Source organism: Cherax quadricarinatus, chromosome 63 (assembly GCF_038502225.1).
Source record: "Cherax quadricarinatus isolate ZL_2023a chromosome 63, ASM3850222v1, whole genome shotgun sequence".
NCBI lineage: Eukaryota > Metazoa > Arthropoda > Malacostraca > Decapoda > Parastacidae > Cherax > Cherax quadricarinatus.
The window spans coordinates 14,423,747-14,445,277 of NC_091354.1; the positions used below are offsets into that span (position 1 = coordinate 14,423,747).

The following is a 21,531-nucleotide window of genomic DNA, read 5'->3' on the forward strand; positions in this document are numbered from 1 at the left end:
CGCTAAGCCACAAGGACTATACAGCGGTGGTATGACCAAATGCGTAACATTTGTAACATTGTGTAACACTGACAAACCGCTCTAGAGAGATTTGGTCAGGTGTACATCTGGTGCCAAAACATTTGAAGCCATTTTTGACACACTAGTTTGGCTTCTTCAGGTGTATTAACTTTAATGTTTCCTGGTTGTTGCCAGGTTTAGAAAATTTATGTGCTTGGACAGCATGAAATTCTGAATTCTCTACATTAAAGTCAGCAATAAGTTCATTCACTGTGCTATCTCTCATGATGCTGTTAATTCTGGCAACAAACACAGTTTGCTGCTTGATAGCTTTCAGGTGCAATTGGATGGATACCAAAAGTCTTCAATTTGTCCAGGACGTCCTGCTTAAGTAGTTGAAGTAACTCTTCTTCAGAAGAGAGGAGAAGTACTACCCCAGCGAGAGTTGTAAAAACATCCACTGGAGCAAATACATGTTAGAATACATGCAAATACATTCGAGCAAATACATGCTAGAATTTCTTTCACCGACTTTTGGTTGCCATCAACACGTAATCTTACTCTTATCCATGCCATGATGTCCAGGAAGGTACATCTGGCACAGAAGTAGCTTGACAAAAAGTGGTCTTTCCTTAGAGTTAATCTAACATCCTATGTCAGCTGACTTATGAAGGTCAGCCCCTAAGATAGCCTACCCTCGAGTGGTGAGGGGAAAAGGGCCCAAGGCAAATATCGGCCGGATTTTAAAAAAACACACGGGCTACCGGATGGTCAAAATGCCTTGTGTTAACTCGCCAAGGCGAAGTTGCCGAAAAAGAAGATAGGAAAGTCAGAAGGATAGCAATGTATGTAGTGTGTTAGTGTGTGGGCCAGTGTAGATGTTTGGGTGAGGGGAGGATGGGGAAGGATGGGGGGATAGGGAAGAGAGGGGTGAACAAGCAAGCAAGTCACCACCTTACCCTCTTGATGGGATGGGGCTCGAAGTGACTGCAAGCAAGTTTCCTCTCAGCTCTGGTCAAGAACTACTCAGGATAACCCAAGAAAAATCTCGAGTAACAGCGTTCAGAGTTGCTCTGCTCGAGAATTACTCAGGATAACTGAAGAGCAAGAACGAGGACGTCTTCTCTCCACGGCGGCTGGGAGGCTTCTTGTGTCTGTCTGTGTGAAGCTAGGAGGGAATAAATCTGGCAAACAGCTAGTCAAGAGGTGGGGCCAGAAGATGAGCTTGACCCTTGTAGCTGCATATAGGCTAGTACATATTGATGATTACATACACACACACACTACTAAATGTGAGAATGAATGCCATGTTGATGGATGAACCTGAAGGCTGTATTTATACAGCCCTCAGATTTGTATAATATAGCCTTCCTAGGTCAGGTTGTTGAAGTGAATATTTAGTACAAGTCAGTTGCTGGTAAGACTAAAGCTCTCTTACCCTTGATTCCTTCATGTAATGTTATTTTTCACTAGTATGTTTGGAAGCAACTGCACAGTAAATGAAAGGTTATTGAAACACAATATATGCTTATCAAAAATCTTTATCTTTTAGTCTTCACAGAGCACATAATTCATAAAAATAAATATATAAAATTATTACAAATGTTCTATATTTATTATCAAAGAAAAACAAATCTTGTTAATGTTCCTAATTTTAACAATTCCTATTATACTTTTGTCACAAAAAGCTTACTGAAATTTATGCACGTATTTTAATCACAAATAGGCAACAGATTAACACTAACTATCCCCCCAAAGAAAGAGTCTAATTAAAAAACTGAATATTTTACTTCTCTGAATTTCTTGCAGATGTTACAAAGTTACAGAAGAAATTCACATAAAAGTACGAAGTTACCTGTGTACAAATAGCTATGAATATAAATGTATTTGAGATAACATACTTCAGTGGGAAATAAATAATTCATAGTGTGAGAATAGTACTGGCTTGGTCTTGTAGAAGGTTCTGCATACTGCTGACATCTTTACACCAGTCTGTCAATCTCTCCATCATTGATGCAAGCTGTTGAAAAATAAAATGAAATTATGTTCAGAATCTTTTTCTCCACTACCCTAAAATACATCCTTTCCTGTAAACCAAATGCATTCTTACATTTTTTATAGAAGCTGGGGAAAATTTAAAATAGCAGTGCACATCACTTACTAGGTTTCAGGAGGGCCCTGCTTTATAGCACTTTGCTAATACAGACATTTGTTTATGTGGCTCCTGATTCACTATTACGGCCACTCTCTTTCTCTAAGTTTGCTCACATCCTCTATGAGCTCCACATCTCTTGGTTCTGTCTGGAAACTTTCCAACGTTTCAAGCATTTTAAAGTTATTACATATATATTATTTTTGTGTTACAATGGCATCTAAGGGCAGCTGTAATAAAAAGAAAAGTCATAAGTGCCAAGTTACAAAGTAGGAGCTAAGCCAGGAGAGGGAGTAGCTAAGAGTGTGTCTCACTTGTGTTGAAGATGCAATAACAGAAGAATGTCACTCTGGGGCATTAAAAATGGAGTATATTTATGCTATCATAGACATTTTCAATAATCCATCTACAATATGTTTTGGAAAAAATTATATAAACACGCTACATATCACATAATAGATGGTCAGATGGACACGTATTAAATGGCCAGCTGGACACTTATTAGACCATTTAGACAATCAACTGGGGAGTGATTGCGTATGCCGCTGTGAGGTTGGGCGTGTTGCCGTGAGCCTGGGTGTGTTACTGTGAGCCTGGGTGTGTTGCCGTGAGCGTGAGTGTGTTTCTGAGAACCTTGGTGTGTTGCTGTAAGCTTGGGTGTGTTGCTGTGAGCCTGGGTGTGTTGCCATGAGCTTGAGTGTGTTTCTGTGAGCCTGGGTATGTTGCTGTGAGGTTGGGTGTATTGTTGTGAGCTTGTGTATATTGCTGTGAGCTTGTGTATATTGCTGTGAGCTTGGGTGTGATACTGTGAGCCTGGGTGTGATACCGTAAGCCTGGGTGTGTTGCTGTTAGCCTGGATGTGTTGCTGTGAGCCTGGGTGTGTTGCTGTTAACCTGGGTGTGTTGCCATGAGCCTGGGTGTGTTGCCATGAGCCTGGGTGTGTTGCCATGAGCCTGGGTGTGATGCTGTGAGCCTGGGTGTGTTGCCATGAGCCTGGGTGTGATGCTGTGAGCCTGGGTGTGTTGCCATGAGCCTGGGTGTGTTGCCATGAGCCTGGGTGTGATGCTGTGAGCCTGGGTGTGTTGCCATGAGCCTGGGTGTGTTGCTGTTAACCTGGGTGTGTTGCCATGAGCCTGGGTGTGTTGCCATGAGCCTGGGTGTGATGCTGTGAGCCTGGGTGTGAGGCCGTGAGCCTGGGTGTGATGCTGTGAGCCTGGGTGTGAGGCCGTGAGCCTGGGTGCAATACCATTAGCCTGGGTGTGTTGTCATGAGCCTGGGTGTGATGCCGTGAGCCTGGGTATGATATCGTGAGCCTGGGTGTGTTGCTGTGAGCCTGGGTGTGTGTTGCTGTAAGCCTGGGTGAGTTGCTGTGAGCCTGGGTGTGTTGCTGTTATGCAGGCTACTGCATTAATGTGAAGATAATTTGTTTAGTCTCGGCGGGATATGGCTGGTTTGTTGAAAGAATAATAATTTGTTTAGTGTCACTAGTCACTCCAAGTTGGTGGTTTAATGTGTGTCCAACTGGTCATTTAATACATGTTTATCTGACCATTTATTATGTGTTCACCCAAAACACTGACATTACATATACATTTATGGAGCATTATCCCCACAATATACCTTATATTAAAAAAAATTACCTTCACATTAATGCAGTAACCTGCATAACAGTAGCATGAGCAATGGTGTGTTGTCAGTGATTCAGTCTGTTTACAGAATTTGTGTGCTCTGTCTCCCTCTGTATCCTGGCAATTTTCCAAAGTGTCAAATTCACCACTCACTATGCATAAGCTAAGGACAAAAATATTTTAGGGTAGGTAATGTATGTAATGTATATTCATTTTACTTTCATATTTTTTTAGGCCTAGCACTATTGCACACCTAATATATGATAGTGTAAACATGTTGTCAGGACTTTATATGTATTTAAAAGTAAAAAAAAAAAAAAAAAAAGGCGATTTACTCTACAATGGTAGCCTGGAACCTAACCTGGCATATAATCGGGGCACTACTGTACCTGAAATAAATTATTTATCTAAATATTGGTTAAGGGTGTATGTAGAAAAGAAAATTAAGATGATAGATCCGATAGAACAATATTGTCGTAATAGATAAAAACGGTTTGAAGCAATTTTATACCATTGAAATGGGCCATCAATATCAGTGCTACGTAAAATATACAAAATGTAGATAGTGTGTTACAGACTATGCTATCCCTTCTACTCTATTCTTAATGTGCATTGGTTCAGGATTGGTAAAAATAGACCCAAACCGAATTAACTGATCCTAAATTAGCCTCTGAAGTTATAAAGAAACCAAGAACCAACTCAATAGTGTCAGTGTCAGTCTTATTCTAAGACTGAAAAAAAACTATAATAAATTTATAAAATCTAGAATTTACAAACCTAATAAAGTTTTTGATATCTCATATTTACATGGCAGGAATAGACCAACAAAAAACAAACGTGTTTGCATTTTTGAAAAGCATTGCAGTAGATTACAAGGGAAGAAATAGGAATCAAAAAGAAATTAATGAGATTAAAAAAGTAAATTATCTTTAGTATTACATACAAGAGCATTAAATGGCACACACATACACACAAAACAAGTAAGTGATTCTTCATAATGTAATAGCCAAGGATAGAGTTGACAATATTAAAGGCTGACCAACTAACTGTGCTGAAATATATTGTCTTGAAGGGGGTATGCCCAACAAACTCTTCTCTTGAATAAAATCTAGTATCACATTTCCTATAAAATTTTTATTTATCTTAAGCCATAATTTTTGACATTTAATATCTTAAGTTTTTAACACAGCTATACAAAAAACCCTACTGATAACTGTAGTAGTTTTACATCAAACTTGTTTTTCAAATTCAAAATTTGATTGGCAATAAAGTACAATGAACTTAAGTTGCCCCTTGGCACTGACCTGCTTCTTGTCAAGAACTCTAGGTTGAACCCAGGTTATGTTAACTTTGCTGTCTACCTGGTCAATGGTACCACGGACAAGACCAAGAGAAAGTGCACGCATCACCATTACTTCAACTTGGTTCTCTGGGAGTCCTGTTTCTCGGGCAATTTCTGCAAATGTTAGTTGGCGGTCCCAAGCCTTGCGCTGGAACGTCATCTGTCATAAAAATACAAGAAAAAAGTGAAACAAAGAAATTTAAAAAAATACCAAAAACACATTGTTAAGAACACAGCCACACGGAATGGCTACCCTCAACACAGCCACATAGCATGGCTCTCTCACCACAACCACATGACATGGCTTTCTCTCAACATAGCCACATAGTATAGCCATCCTCAACACAGCCACACTAATGTGGCTACCACAAGGCATAGCTCCCCATCAATACAGCCACATGATGTAGCCCCATACAGAGATAGACTTTCACCTTAATTTGATTTTCCATTATCTAAATGCTATGTTAATATTTCATTTGAGAAAACATGATCTTTTAAGACTTGTTTGGTAAACTAGCAAGGTTCAAGTTGTTCAATAATATTCCAGCTTTAATTTACACAATTGTGCTGTCATTTAAATACTCTTCGATCTTCTTGAAAGTTTTATACTTCAAGGAAAACAGTGGCTTAAAACTACTCTGTTTCAATATCAGCTATGACTTAAATACCCAAGCTTATCAAATAATAACCACCATAAAGTTCTGAATAATGAAGGATATACCTGAACAGTAATTACCTCCATTAGACATAATAGTCGGATTTTCTCTCTCAACTGGTTCTCTTTAGTCAACAGGTCTGGTTGAGTGCTCCACTGGGGCTTCATGGCTTCAAATGTACTAATATTTCCTTGATTGAATGCCAGCAGTAACTCTAATAACCACTCAGATGAAGATCCTTTCAGTGCTTCAAGAATTGGATGGGCAAGCTGAAATTAAATAGTTGCATGAAAAAAATGGCATAAAGTACTGAAAAAACCATTGTAACAAAATATTTTAATTATTAAGCATTAAATTTTGGTCTCCACAAAGACAGTGCTTTTACCGGTTCCCACCAAAAGTGAGAAATGACCACCACCACAAGACAGTCCAACTACCATATTGCTTGGCTCTTATGTAAGTTTTTTTTTTTTTTTTTTTTTTTTTCAACAAGTCGGCCGTCTCTCACCGAGGCAGGGTGACCCAAAAAAGAAAGAAAATCCCCAAAAAGAAAATACTTTCATCATCATTCAACACTTTCACCACACTCGCACATTATCACTGTTTTTGCAGAGGTGCTCAGAATACAACAGTATAGAAGCATACACATATAAAGATACACAACATATCCCTCCAAACTGCCAATATCCCAAACCCCTCCTTTAAAGTGCAGGCATTGTACTTCCCATTTCCAGGACTCAAGTCCGTCTATATGAAAATAACCGGTTTCCCTGAATCCCTTCACTAAATATTACCCTGCTCACACTCCAACAGATAGTCAGGTCCCAAGTACCATTCGTCTCCATTCACTCCTATCTAACACGCTCACGCACGCTTGCTGGAAGTCCAAGCCCCTTACCCACAAAACCTCCTTTACCCCCTCTCTCCAACCCTTTCGAGGACGACCCCTACCCCGCCTTCCTTCCCCTATAGATTTATATGCTTTCCATGTCATTCTACTTTGATCCATTCTCTCTAAATGACCAAACCACCTCAACAACCCCTCTTCTGCCCTCTGACTAATACTTTTATTAACTCCACACCTCCTAATTTCCACACTCCGAATTTTCTGCATAATATTTACACCACACATTGCCCTTAAACAGGACATCTCCACTGCCTCCAACCGTCTCCTCGCTGCTGCATTTACCACCCAAGCTTCACACCCATATAAGAGTGTTGGTACTACTATACTTTTATACATTCCCTTCTTTGCCTCCATAGATAACGTTTTTTGACTCCACATATACCTCAACGCACCACTCACCTTTTTTCCCTCATCAATTCTATGATTAACCTCATCCTTCATAAATCCATCCGCCGACACGTCAACTCCCAAGTATCTGAAAACATTCACTTCTTCCATACTCCTCCTCCCCAATTTGATATCCAATTTTTCTTTATCTAAATCATTTGACACCCTCATCACCTTACTCTTTTCTATGTTCACTTTCAACTTTCTACCTTTACACACATTCCCAAACTCATCCACTAACCTTTGCAATTTTTCTTTAGAATCTCCCATAAGCACAGTATCATCAGCAAAAAGTAACTGTGTCAATTCCCATTTTGAATTTGATTCCCCATAATTTAATCCCACCCCTCTCCCAAACACCCTAGCATTTACTTCCTTAACAACCCCATCTATAAATATATTAAACAACCATGGTGACATTACACATCCCTGTCTAAGACCTACTTTTACCGGGAAATAGTCTCCCTCTCTTCTACACACCCTAACCTGAACCTCACTATCTTCATAAAAACTCTTTACAGCATTTAATAACTTACCACCTATTCCATATACTTGCAACATCTGCCACATTGCTCCTCTATCCACTCTATCATATGCCTTTTCTAAATCCATAAATGCAATAAAAACTTCCCTACCTTTATCTAAATACTGTTCACATATATGCTTCAATGTAAACACTTGATCTACACATCCCCTACCCACTCTGAAACCTCCTTGCTCATCCGCAATCCTACATTCTGTCTTACCTCTAATTCTTTCAATTATAACCCTACCGTACACTTTTCCTGGTATACTCAGTAAGCTTATTCCTCTATAATTTTTACAGTCTCTTTTGTCCCCTTTCCCTTTATATAAAGGGACTATACATGCTCTCCGCCAATCCCTAGGTATCTTCCCCTCTTTCATACATTTATTAAACAAAAGTACCAACCACTCCAACACTATATCCCCCCCTGCTTTTAACATGTCATGATCCCATCAGTACCAGCTGCTTTACCCCCTTTCATTTTACGTAATGCCTCACGTACCTCCCCCACACTTACATTCTGCTCTTCTTCACTCCTAAAAGATGGTATACCTCCCTGACCAGTGCATGAAATTACTGCCTCTGTTTCTTCCTTAACATTTAAAAGTTCCTCAAAATATTCTCGCCATCTACCTAATACCTCCATCTCCCCATCTACTAACTCCCCTACTCTGTTTTTAACTGACAAATCCATATTTTCCCTTGGCTTTCTTAACTTGTTTAACTCACTCCAAAATTTTTTCTTATTTTCATTAAAATTTCTTGACAGTGCCTCTCCCACTCTATCATCTGCTCTCCTTTTGCACTCTCTCACCACTCTCTTTACCTTTCTTTTACTCTCCATATATTCTGCTCTTCTTATAACACTTCTGCTTTGTAAAAACCTCTCATAAGCTACCTTTTTCTCTTTTATCACACCCTTTACTTCATCATTCCACCAATCACTAGATTATTAACCCTTTGACTGTTTTGGTCGCATATATACGTCTTACGGGCCACCGTTTTTGACGTATATATACCCATAAATTCTAGCGGCTTCAAATCAAGCAGGAGAAAGCTGGTAGGCTCACATCTGAGAGAATGGGTCTGTGTGGTCAGTGTGCACCATATAAAAAAAGTCCTGCAGCACGCAGTGCATAATGAGAAAAAAAAAAACTCCGATGTTTTTTTTATTAAAATGCCGACTTTGTGGTCTATTTTCTTATAGTATTTATTGTTGTATTCTTGTTTTCTTGGTCTCATTTGATAGAATGGAAAACATATTATAGAGATAGAGGTGATTTTGACTGATTTTACTATGAAAAGAACTTTGAAATGGAGCTCAAAGTAGGGGAAATGTTTGAATTTTGCCAATGTTCAAAAGTAAACAAATGATGTCATTTTCCAATAAATGTCCAAGTAGCCATTCTAATATGCAGTCACGAATGGGTTGACATTATTTATACAATTATTGCAATATTGCAATAGTCTGCATAACAGTAAATCTTCTATTTTTTTGTTTGAATAAAAATTCAAAATAGAAAGTAAGAGTAATATCGGAGAGGCCTGGAGATGTGACTGATGAACAAAGAAAATGTTATTTTAGAGCCAGGAATGTCTGCATTGTTCATTCTGGACCCTAGTTTGAAATTGTCATATTTTTTAATTTTTGTGAAATTGGCCAAATTGCAAATTTCTCACCATGTTATTGGGTAGTTGAAATCGGTAAATGGGCAGTTTCTTGTACTCAGTCAATAGAAAAAATGGAGCTCTAAAGAAATAGCTATGAGTTTGGTCGACTGGAACAATGGAATTAGCTGAAAATAGGGCTCAAAGTGGGTGAAATCGCCGATTCGTAAATATCACCGAGGTCGCTAACTTCGCAAGAGCATAATTCCGTCAGTTTTCCATGAAATTTAATTGTTTTGGTGTCACTACAATCAGGAAAAGATTCTCTATCATTTCACAAGAAAAATATAACTTTTTTTTTAAATTTTGCGACACCAGGAGACACCTCAGGATTTGGGGTTGTGACAGTCAAGGGGTTAACAGCCTTTACATCTCAATTACCATATTGCTTGGCTCTTGTGTAAGTATACTCAATTATTAACCCTTTTACTGTCGAGACACCTGCTCACAAACTTGTTCAGTATCGGGAAATTTAAAAAAAAAAAAAAAAAAAAAACTTATGAAATGAGAGAATCTTTTCCCGATGGTAATGACAATAAAAGTACGAAATATGATGGAAAACTTACAGAATTAAGCTCTCGCAAAGTTAGTGGTCTCGGCAATATTTACGCATCGGCAATTTCGCCCACTTTCAGCCCTTTTTTGGTCAATTCCATTGTTCCAGTCAAGCAAACTCATAGCTATGTTGCTAGAACTCCATTTGTTCTATCGAGTACAAGAAACTGCTTATTTACTAATTTCACCTACCCAATAAAGTGATCAGAAACTGGTAATTTGGCCAATTTCATACACAATTCAAGTAAGGCCAATTTCAAAATAGGGGCCAGAATAAACAATGCAGGCAGTCCTAGCACTAAAATAACATTTTCTCTGTTCATCAGTCACGTCTTCAGGCCCCTCTTATATTACGCTTGCTTTCCATTTTGAATTTTTATTCACACAAAAAATAGAAGATTTACTGCTATGCAGACTACTGCATTATTGTAAAAAAGGAATAAATAATATCAGTGCATTTGTGAAAGAATATTAGGCTCACCAGTTGACATGTATTGGATGCATGGCGTGATTTCTTTACTCTTGAACATCAGCAAAAATCAAACAGTGCTGCTACTTTGAGCTCAATTTCAAAGTACTTTTAGTCTGAGAACCATTCAAAATCATCTCTATTTCTGTAATATGTCTTCCATTCTATCAAATGAGACCAAGAAAATGAGAATAAGACCATAAATACCACATAAAAATACACAGCAAATTCAGTGTTTTAAACCAAAAACACGGAGTTTTTATTTTTTCATTATGCACTGTATACCGCAGGATTTTTTTTATACTGCACACACTGACCACTCAAGACCCATTCTCTCATATGTAGGTCTACCAGCTTTCTCCTGCTAGATTTAAAGCTGCTGCTAGAATTTTGACTTAGTACTATGGCACCAACACTGACTTGTAGTACTATGGCACCAACAGTGAAAGGGTTAACAGCCTTTACATCTATATTCAATTGCTCACAATTTTAACTTCAGGTAAATTGTGAACTACCTAAATGACACTCTTACTTACAAACCTAGACTGAGGAAAGCTCTTCTACTTAATTTTTTTTAACACACTGGTCATCTACCACAGAGGCAGGGTAACCTGAAAAAGAAGCAAAGGCTTTTCTTCTTTTTATATTTAATAATTTATACAGGAGAAGGGGTTACTAGCCCCTTGCTCCTGGCATTGTAGTTGCCTCTTACAACATGCATGGCTTATAGAGGAAGGATTCTTCTCCACTTCCCCCAAGTAGAATTCTACTTAAATATAAAAGTTAAACTAGTTTGACCCTCTCACAACAGAATATAAATACAATGGTACCTTGACTTACGAGTTTAATTTGTTCCATGACCAAGCTTGTAACTCAATCTGCTCGTATATCAAATCAAATATCCTCATTGGAATTATTTGCAATGCCATTAATTCATTCCAGCCCCCAAGAAACCACCCCAATTTTTATGTGATGGGTTTTTAAATAAGAAAAATATATTTTTATTATTATTATTATCACACCGGCCGATTCCCACCAAGGCAGGGTGGCCCGAAAAAGAAAAACTTTCACCATCATTCACTCCATCACTGTCTTGCCAGAAGGGTGCTTTACACTACAGTTTTTAAACTGCAACATTAACACCCCTCCTTCAGAGTGCAGGCACTGTACTTCCCATCTCCAGGACTCAAGTCCGGCCTGCCGGTTTCCCTGAATCCCTTCATAAATGTTACTTTGCTCACACTCCAACAGCACGTCAAGTATTAAAAACCATTTGTCTCCATTCACTCCTATCAAACACGCTCAAGCATGCCTGCTGGAAGTCCAAGCCCCTCGCACACAAAACCTCCTTTACCCCCTCCCTCCAACCCTTCCTAGGCCGACCCCTACCCCGCCTTCCTTCCACTACAGACTGATACACTCTTGAAGTCATTCTGTTTCGCTCCATTCTCTCTACATGTCCGAACCACCTCAACAACCCTTCCTCAGCCCTCTGGACAACAGTTTTGGTAATCCCGCACCTCCTCCTAACTTCCAAACTACGAATTCTCTGCATTATATTCACACCACACATTGCCCTCAGACATGACATCTCCACTGCCTCCAGCCTTCTCCTCGCTGCAACATTCATCACCCACGCTTCACACCCATATAAGAGCGTTGGTAAAACTATACTCTCATACATTCCCCTCTTTGCCTCCAAGGACAAAGTTCTTTGTCTCCACAGACTCCTAAGTGCACCACTCACTCTTTTTCCCTCATCAATTCTATGATTCACCTCATCTTTCATAGACCCATCCGCTGACACGTCCACTCCCAAATATCTGAATACGTTCACCTCCTCCATACTCTCTCCCTCCAATCTGATATTCAATCTTTCATCACCTAATCTTTTTGTTATCCTCATAACCTTACTCTTTCCTGTATTCACCTTTAATTTTCTTCTTTTGCACACCCTACCAAATTCATCCACCAATCTCTGCAACTTCTCTTCAGAATCTCCCAAGAGCACAGTGTCATCAGCAAAGAGCAGCTGTGACAACTCCCACTTTGTGTGTGATTCTTTATCTTTTAACTCCACGCCTCTTGCCAAGACCCTCGCATTTACTTCTCTTACAACCCCATCTATAAATATATTAAACAACCACGGTGACATCACACATCCTTGTCTAAGGCCTACTTTTACTGGGAAAAAATTTCCCTCTTTCCTACATACTCTAACTTGAGCCTCACTATCCTCGTAAAAACTCTTCACTGCTTTCAGTAACCTACCTCCTACACCATACACTTGCAACATCTGCCACATTGCCCCCCTATCCACCCTGTCATACGCCTTTTCCAAATCCATAAATGCCACAAAGACCTCTTTAGCCTTATCTAAATACTGTTCACTTATATGTTTCACTGTAAACACCTGGTCCACACACCCCCTACCTTTCCTAAAGCCTCCTTGTTCATCTGCTATCCTATTCTCCGTCTTACTCTTAATTCTTTCAATTATAACTCTACCATACACTTTACCAGGTACACTCAACAGACTTATCCCCCTATAATTTTTGCACTCTCTTTTATCCCCTTTGCCTTTATACAAAGGAACTATGCATGCTCTCTGCCAATCCCTAGGTACCTTACCCTCTTCCATACATTTATTAAACAATTGCACCAACCACTCCAAAACTATATCCCCACCTGCTTTTAACATTTCTATCTTTATCCCATCAATCCCGGCTGCCTTACCCCCTTTCATTTTACCTACTGCCTCACGAACTTCCCCCACACTCACAACTGGCTCTTCCTCACTCCTACAAGATGTTATTCCTCCTTGCCCTATACACGAAATCACAGCTTCCCTATCTTCATCAACATTTAACAATTCCTCAAAATATTCCTTCCATCTTCCCAATACCTCTAACTCTCCATTTAATAACTCTCCTCTCCTATTTTTAACTGACAAATCCATTTGTTCTCTAGGCTTTCTTAACTTGTTAATCTCACTCCAAAACTTTTTCTTATTTTCAACAAAATTTGTTGATAACATCTCACCCACTCTCTCATTTGCTCTCTTTTTACATTGCTTCACCACTCTCTTAACCTCTCTCTTTTTCTCCATATACTCTTCCCTCCTTGCATCACTTCTACTTTGTAAAAACTTCTCATATGCTAACTTTTTCTCCATTACTACTCTCTTTACATCATCATTCCACCAATCGCTCCTCTTCCCTCCTGCACCCACTTTCCTGTAACCACAAACTTCTGCTGAACACTCTAACACTACATTTTTAAACCTACCCCATACCTCTTCGACCCCATTGCCTATGCTCTCATTAGCCCATCTATCCTCCAATAGCTGTTTATATCTTACCCTAACTGCCTCCTCTTTTAGTTTATAAACCTTCACCTCTCTCTTCCCTGATGCTTCTATTCTCCTTGTATCCCATCTACCTTTTACTCTCAGTGTAGCTACAACTAGAAAGTGATCTGATATATCTGTGGCCCCTCTATAAACATGTACATCATGAAGTCTACTCAACAGTCTTTTATCTACCAATACATAATCCAACAAACTACTGTCATTTCGCCCTACATCATATCGTGTATACTTATTTATCCTCTTTTTCTTAAAATATGTATTACCTATAACTAAACCCCTTTCTATACAAAGTTCAATCAAAGGGCTCCCATTATCATTTACACCTGGCACCCCAAACTTACCTACCACACCCTCTCTAAAAGTTTCTCCTACTTTAGCATTCAAGTCCCCTACCACAATTACTCTCTCACTTGGTTCAAAGGCTCCTATACATTCACTTAACATCTCCCAAAATCTCTCTCTCTCCTCTGCATTCCTCTCTTCTCCAGGTGCATACACGCTTATTATGACCCACTTCTCGCATCCAACCTTTACTTTAATCCACATAATTCTTGAATTTACACATTCATATTCTCTTTTCTCCTTCCATAACTGATCATTTAACATTACTGCTACCCCTTCCTTTGCTCTAACTCTCTCAGATACTCCAGATTTAATCCCATTTATTTCCCCCCCACTGAAACTCTCCTACCCCCTTCAGCTTTGTTTCGCTTAGGGCCAGGACATCCAACTTCTTTTCATTCATAACATCAGCAATCATCTGTTTCTTGTCATCCGCACTACATCCACGCACATTTAAGCAACCCAGTTTTATAAAGTTTTTCTTCTTCTCTTTTTTAGTAATTGTATACAGGAGAAGGGGTTACTAGCCCATTGCTCCCGGCATTTTAGTCGCCTCATACGACACGCATGGCTTACGGAGGAAAGATTCTTTTCCACTTCCCCATGGACAATAGAAGAAATAAAAAAGAACAAGAGCTATTTAGAAAAAGGAGAAAAACCTAGATGTATGTATATATATATATGCATGTGCGTGTCTGTGAAGTGTGACCAAAGTGTTAGTAGGAGTAGCAAGATATCCCTGTTATCTTAGCGTGTTTATGAGACAGAAAAAGAAACCAGGTCATTCTATTTTGTTCTACCTCTCTAAATGTCCAAACCATCTCAACAACTCTTAAGTCCTCTGGATAATACTTGTAATAACCCCACACCTCCGTCTAATCTCCAAGCTATGGATTTTCCACATAATATTCACACCACCCATTGCTCTCAGACATGACATCTCCACTGCCTCCAGCCTTCGCCTTGTTGCAACATTCACCATCCATGATTCACACCCATATAAGAACACTGGTACCACTATACATTCCCCTCTTTGCTTCCATGAATAACATTCTTTGTCTCCACAGCCTCCTCAGTGCACCACACACCTTCTTTCCCTTGTCAATTCTAAGGTTTGCCTCGTCTTTCATAGCCTCATCTGCGAGACAAGTCCACTCCCAAATATCTGAATGCATTCACTTCCTCCAATCTGACAGCCAGCCTTTCATTACCTAAATTTTTTTGTTATTCTCATCACCTTGTTCTTTTCTATATTCACTTTTAATTTCCTACTTTTCCATACCCTTCAAATTTGTCCACTAGCCTCTGCAACTTTTTTTCAGAATCTCCCAAAAGCACATTGTCATCAGCAAAAAGCATCTGTGACAACTCCCACTTTGTTAGATTATCCTTTAATCCCACATCTCTTCCCAACAACCAAGCATTCACATCTCTTACAACCCCATCCATAAATATATTGAACTGCCATAGTGACATCACACATCTCTGTCTAAGGCCTACTTTTACTGGGAAACAATCTCCCTCTCTCCTACATACTCTAACCTGAGTCTCCTTGAAGCACTGTATTTCTTTTCAATTCCATGAAGAGGTGGAGCAGAATTCTTCATAAATAAGCAATGCATGTTGTAAAAGGTGACTTAAAATGCCAGAAGTGAGGGGTTAATAACCCCTTCTCCTGTATTAATTACTAAAGAATAAGAAACAGTTTTGGAGAGGGATTAATAAATTGATAAAGCCTAGGAAGCAAATTTACTGGGCAGCTAACAACAAAAGAGAGGAGAAATTAGATGGGGAATTAAAAGTACTGGAAAGATATGAGAGAATATTTTGAATTATGGTTAAATGTTGATGATGAAACAGTGGCAGTGACCTCATGGATCAGGCAGGGATAACTAAGATCTGGTAGGAGTAAGAAAGAGGAGAGAGTGGAGCAAGTGCATGAGGCAGCAGAATAAACATTAGTCAATATTTACGTTAGCTTCTCGGCAGACCTCAGCCATTTACCTTTTTTTTTTTTTACCATACAAGCAAAATATCCAAACCCAGGCACACATTTGTTTACTGCACTAATTGTTATTTTAGGAGATATTAGGCACACACATACTTTTATGAGAGGAAAACTGTGTGTTGTTTATCTTGCACCAAACCAGTAACATTTCATTTATAAACAACATAAGCTGAACAATGTTTACAGAGTGTAAATTATGAGAATTTACTTTTTATCAAGTAATTTGCAAGTTTTGTGAACAAGACGAGTGTTATCAACAGTATGGCATGACTCCTGCATCAATAATGCAAGTACTACTGATGAATATTTATTAGGTTAGGTTATGTCGATGTTAGGTTTCTAGGTTAATTTAAAGTTCAGATGGATTGGGTCAGGCTGGGATTGAATGTGTTGCATTGGGCTGAGTTAGAACCCAACCTTAACAAATCTAACCTAATAAAACAAAAGTTTTTTAACAAACTGCACCTACAAACTATAAAATATCACCCATTTCTGCTGAGCACCTTAAGTAAATATACGTACAGCAAAATGTTACACTAACCAGTTCTCCAAAATTGTAGATGCCATCACCTAGGAGTGCAGCAAGTCCAAGATAAAAAGCTTGCTTATTCTTGGCCTCCGCTTCCATGTCATCCACCTCTGTGCAACCAAGGTAGCGGAGAGCAGCCCTGTAGTAGTCAGAATGAGCTCCACTTCGGCAATACAACTCTGATGCCAAATAGTAGAACCTGTAAGATGCAAAAATATTTTTAATAGATCCATTAAGGCTATAAGTAAAAAAAAAAAAAATTGTTCTGTCAATTAAAATATCTTTTATTTATTAACCTGAGACATAATACAGTTACCCAAGCTCAGAATAAGAAATATTACCAATTATCTTCCATATTAAGATATGAAATAATAAAAAAAATTTAAATTTAGTAATGTATACAGGAGAAGGGGTTACAAGCCCCTCGCTCCTGGCATTTTAGTCACCTCTTACAATACGCATGGCTTACGGAGGAAGAATTCTCTTCCACTTCCTCATGGTGGGATATGGCCAATTAAAAAAAAAAAAAAAAAAAAAAAAAAAAAAAAAAAAAAAAAAAAAAAAACTAATTTTAGCTGTACAGTAGGGCCCCAATTATATGGCAGGTTAGGTTCCAGGCTACCACCATAAAGCGGAAGTCGCCGTAAAGTGGAAAACCCTTTTTTCACTTATAAATGCATATAAATACAACATATATAACAAGTTTACACAATCATATATTAAGTTAGCAATAGAACTAGGCATTAAAAAACAATAAAAAAGTAAAATACACAGATAGCACACTCATTACTTACCTTAAAATATTTATAGTCGTAATCTACGGTGAGATGAGTAATATTTATTGTAAGAAATCAAGTGTGGTATGTATGGTAGCCAGCCAGGCTCCCATACCAGGCCACCCCACCCACACAATATTCTATGACATTTAAGCGTCCCAGAGCGATAAAATGCACATACAATTCACTCATTACTTACCTTAAAACATTTGTAGTCTTAATGTATGGTCAGAGGTGTGTAAATGAGATAAAATGAATAAATGAGAGAGAGACAGACAGACAGAGAGAGAGAGAGAGAGAGAGAGAGAGAGAGAGAGAGAGAGAGAGAGAGAGAGAGAGAGAGACAGAGACAGACAGAGACAGAGACAGAGAGACACAGAGAGAGAGACAGAGACAGAGACAGAGAGAGAGAGAGAGAGTGAGAGAGAGAGAGAGAGAGAGAGAGAGAGAGAGAGAGAGAGAGAGAGAGAGAGAGAGAGAGAGAGAGAGAGAGAGAGAGAGAGAGAGAGACAGAGAGAGAGAGAGAGAGAGACAGAGAGAGAGAGAGAGAGAGACAGAGACAGAGAGACAGATAGAGAGAGAGAGACAGAGACAGAGAGAGACAGAGAGAGAGACAGAGAGAGAGACAGAGAGAGAGAGAGACAGAGAGAGACAGAGAGAGAGACAGAGAGAGAGACAGAGAGAGAGAGAGAGAGAGACAGAGACAGAGAGACAGATAGAGAGAGAGAGAGAGACAGAGACAGAGAGAGACAGAGAGAGAGAGAGAGAGAGAGAGAGAGAGAGAGAGAGAGAGAGAGAGAGAGAGAGAGAGAGAGAGAGAGAGAGAGAGACAGACAGAGACAGAGACAGAGACAGAGAGAGAGAGAGAGAGAGAGAGAGAGAGAGAGAGAGAGACAGACAGACAGACAGACAGACAGACAGACAGACAGACAGACAGAGAGACAGAGAGAGAGAAAGAATGAGTACATGAGAGAGGACATGCGAGGAGTTATGTAAACAAACCACTCAGATGCGAATTTTGTAAACAAACCAGGCGAACACTTCTGGTTTGTGTACAAGTTGTCTCTACGTTGATACAGTAGAATAAAGAGGAACGCTCCCATTCTCATGTAACACCATTTTTAGAAGAAATGATGCTCTGAGTGAAGGCATATGAAAGGAACAATTTTCTACAGTTACCCTCAGTAACACATTTTCTCTAATATTGGACTAGAGAAAACGTTATTCTTGCTGTCACTTCTACAAGTTGTCTGGCTACCACATCTCATATTTATGTTAATTTATTCTACTGTGGGGTGCATTTATCATCTTTATATGTTACATATCACGTTTATTATATAGTAATTTTGAAAAATATCATAGATGGATTAATGAAAATGTGTATATTAACGTAATATATGACATATAATGAGACTCAGTGATTATTATTGAGTATTATCATTACTAATATGGCATCTCGAGACATAAGACACTCTTACTGATTTTAATATGTACCTGCATGCCAGCACAGTGTGTAAGTTTATTTAGGTACAGGTATACATAAGTATAATTATCAGAGTATACATAAAATATGAAATAACTTTTAAAAACACTTGAAATTTTGGAGTATCCAGACATAATGGAGAGACATGGTGCTTACAGAGCTCACAAAGAATGTAAACAAACTGGGTGGAGTGCAGTGACTGTATGAGAAAGTCAGGTGGGGGGGAGCCATATAGCGAGTTTTGGTCATAATTTGAAATGTCTGTATTAGCAGAATACTGTAAAGTGAAACACTGTAAAGCGGGGCCCTCCTGTATATTCAATTAAATTCATATCTTTAATATTGTTTGCAAAGAATCCTTCCTCTGTAAGCCATGTGTATCACCAGAGGCGACTAAAATGCCAAGAGCAAGAGGTTAGTAACCCCTTTTCTTTATTTGGGATAAACTGAAGACCTATGTATTAAAAAAATAAGTTCTACCTTATGGAAAAAAAAAAAATGCAGGCAAACGGTTATACCTTTTACTAGAAATTTTCAATGTCTGTGAAAAAGCCATTATAAGTTAAGGCCAGTTATTAACAGAATAAACAGAAGGTAAATGGCAGTAGGGAATTTTCAATCGCAAAAACATCTGGAACATACAGGACTGTGCACATCTGGAACGTACAGGACTGTGTACTAGTGGATTGCTGATGCTTGGAAAGGCATTCCCTCAAAAATCATCATGCATGCATTTCTAAAGTATAATACAGCCGTTCATACAGTTCATACAGTTCCGTTCATAAGACCACATCGGTATCTGAGTTCATTGCTAAGCAAGGAGCATACTATCAGGGTAGCGGGTTCTATCCCCGCTCGTGATATGGTTTTTCTTATCTTTAATAATGTTTTAATGTCACCTTTGCACCATTTATTTATTTATTTATTTATTTATTTATTTATTTACAATTTGAGCACACATACAGAGGTACAAAAAAATACAGATAAGAGCAGCATGCCAAAGCCACTTATACTATGCATAGCATTACGGGCTGGCTTAAAATTAACTTAAGATTAACTAAGCAATGATGAAATCAGTGATAAAACATTAATGTAAACAGATAACTATAAAGCACAAGTGAGTATTACAAAGACAGGTCATATGGTTGCATGCATTGTTGTACATTCAGTCGTATGGAGTATTCTGTTAGGTAGTGTATTTAAAAAATAATAAAGTTAGATTGGGTTTTAGGTTTAACATTTATGTGATATAATTGTGAGAAACATTTAAGATATACAATTTATAAGGTTCAGTTATTCAGTATTTATTTGGTTTTGGGTGAGTAAGTGATCTTTGAGAAGAGACTTGAATTTATAAACAGGTAGTGTTTCTTTTATATTTACAGGTAATGAATTCCAGATTTTAGGGCCTTTTATGTGCATTGAGTTTTTGCATAGCGTGAGATGGACACGAGGAACATCAAAGAGTGATCTGTGCCTTGTGTTATGGTCATGTGTTCTGTTGAGGTTGGCAAGGAGATGTTTGAGGGGAGGGTTAATATCAGAGTTAAGTGTTCTATGTATGTAATAGGTGCAGTAATAAGTATGGATGTTTTGTATGGTGAGTAGGTTGAGTGTATTGAATATTGGTGGAGTGTGCTGCCTGTAGTGAGAATTTGTTATCATTCTAACTGCAGCCTTTTGTTGGGTAATTAGTGGTCTGAGATGGTTACTTGTTGTTGAGCCCCATGCACAAATTCCATAGGTGAGATAGGGGTAAATAAGAGTGATATAGGGCCAGGAGGGCTGACTGTGGAGCATAGTACCGTATCTTCGATAGTATGCCTACAGTCTTGGAAATTTTCTTAGAAATTTGTTGTATATGTGTATGAAATTTGAGTCTATTATCAAGGTGGATTCCTAAGAATTTTCCCTCTGTTAGCTTTGTGATAGGTGATCCGTTTATCATTATGTTAAGAGGGACATCTGTAGCTCTGTTACCAAACTGAATGAAGTAGGTTTTGTCAATGTTTAGTGTAAGTTTGTTAGTCCTCATCCAGGTAGATATTTTCTGTAATTCGGTATTTACAGTATTGACTAGCGTGACTGGGCTCGGGCGGGAGAAGACGTATGTAGTGTCATCTGCAAATAGTGTGGGTTTGAGTAATTGCGAAGCATTTGGTAGGTCATTTATGTATAGGAGAAAGAGAAGAGGGCCAAGGACACTTCCCTGTGGGACACCAACTGTAATTGGTTGTGCAGAAGAGTTTGCCCCATTTGCGTACACATATTGGCTTCTGTTGCTGAGGTATGACTTGAGGTAGTTGAGGGAGTGCCCTCTTATACCATAGTGTGACAATTTTACGTGGAGCAAGTCATGGTCAACTGTATCAAAAGCTTTACGTAAGTCAATGAAGATCCCCAGTGGGACTTCTTTTTTCTCTATTGCAGTGTATATATGTTCTAGCATGTGTATAATAGCATCATTAGTATTTTTATTAGGCCTGAATCCAAATTGGCAGGGGTTGAGTATGTTTTGGGAGATAAGGTAGGAGTAGATTCGTTTATGAATTAATTTTTCGAAGATTTTTGAGAGAGGGTGTAAGTTGGATATTGGCCTATAGTTATTCAACTCTGTTTGGTCTCCTCCTTTGTGGATCGGGGTGACCCTTGCTATTTTGAGTACTGTAGGGAAGGTGGAGGATTCAATGGATTTGTTAAAGAGTGTTGCAATGATTGGTGATAGCACTTGTG

The 21,531-nt window shown here is 38.7% G+C and overlaps 1 protein-coding gene across 1 annotated transcript in view; it reads right to left on the reverse strand.

Moving 5' to 3' along the window:
• Nucleotides 1-1,523: 1,523 nt before the first annotated feature.
• Nucleotides 1,524-21,531, reverse strand: part of Rpn9 (regulatory particle non-ATPase 9) — a 52,087-nt gene continuing 32,079 nt past the window's right edge. The window contains exons 5-8 of the mRNA XM_070098643.1: nucleotides 16,552-16,738; nucleotides 5,859-6,047; nucleotides 5,085-5,282; nucleotides 1,524-2,020 (exon numbers count right to left, since the gene is read on the reverse strand). Coding sequence (XP_069954744.1) covers nucleotides 1,922-2,020; nucleotides 5,085-5,282; nucleotides 5,859-6,047; nucleotides 16,552-16,738 — 673 coding nt within the window. The 3' untranslated portion in view covers nucleotides 1,524-1,921. The remainder of the gene's footprint in view (nucleotides 2,021-5,084; nucleotides 5,283-5,858; nucleotides 6,048-16,551; nucleotides 16,739-21,531) is intronic.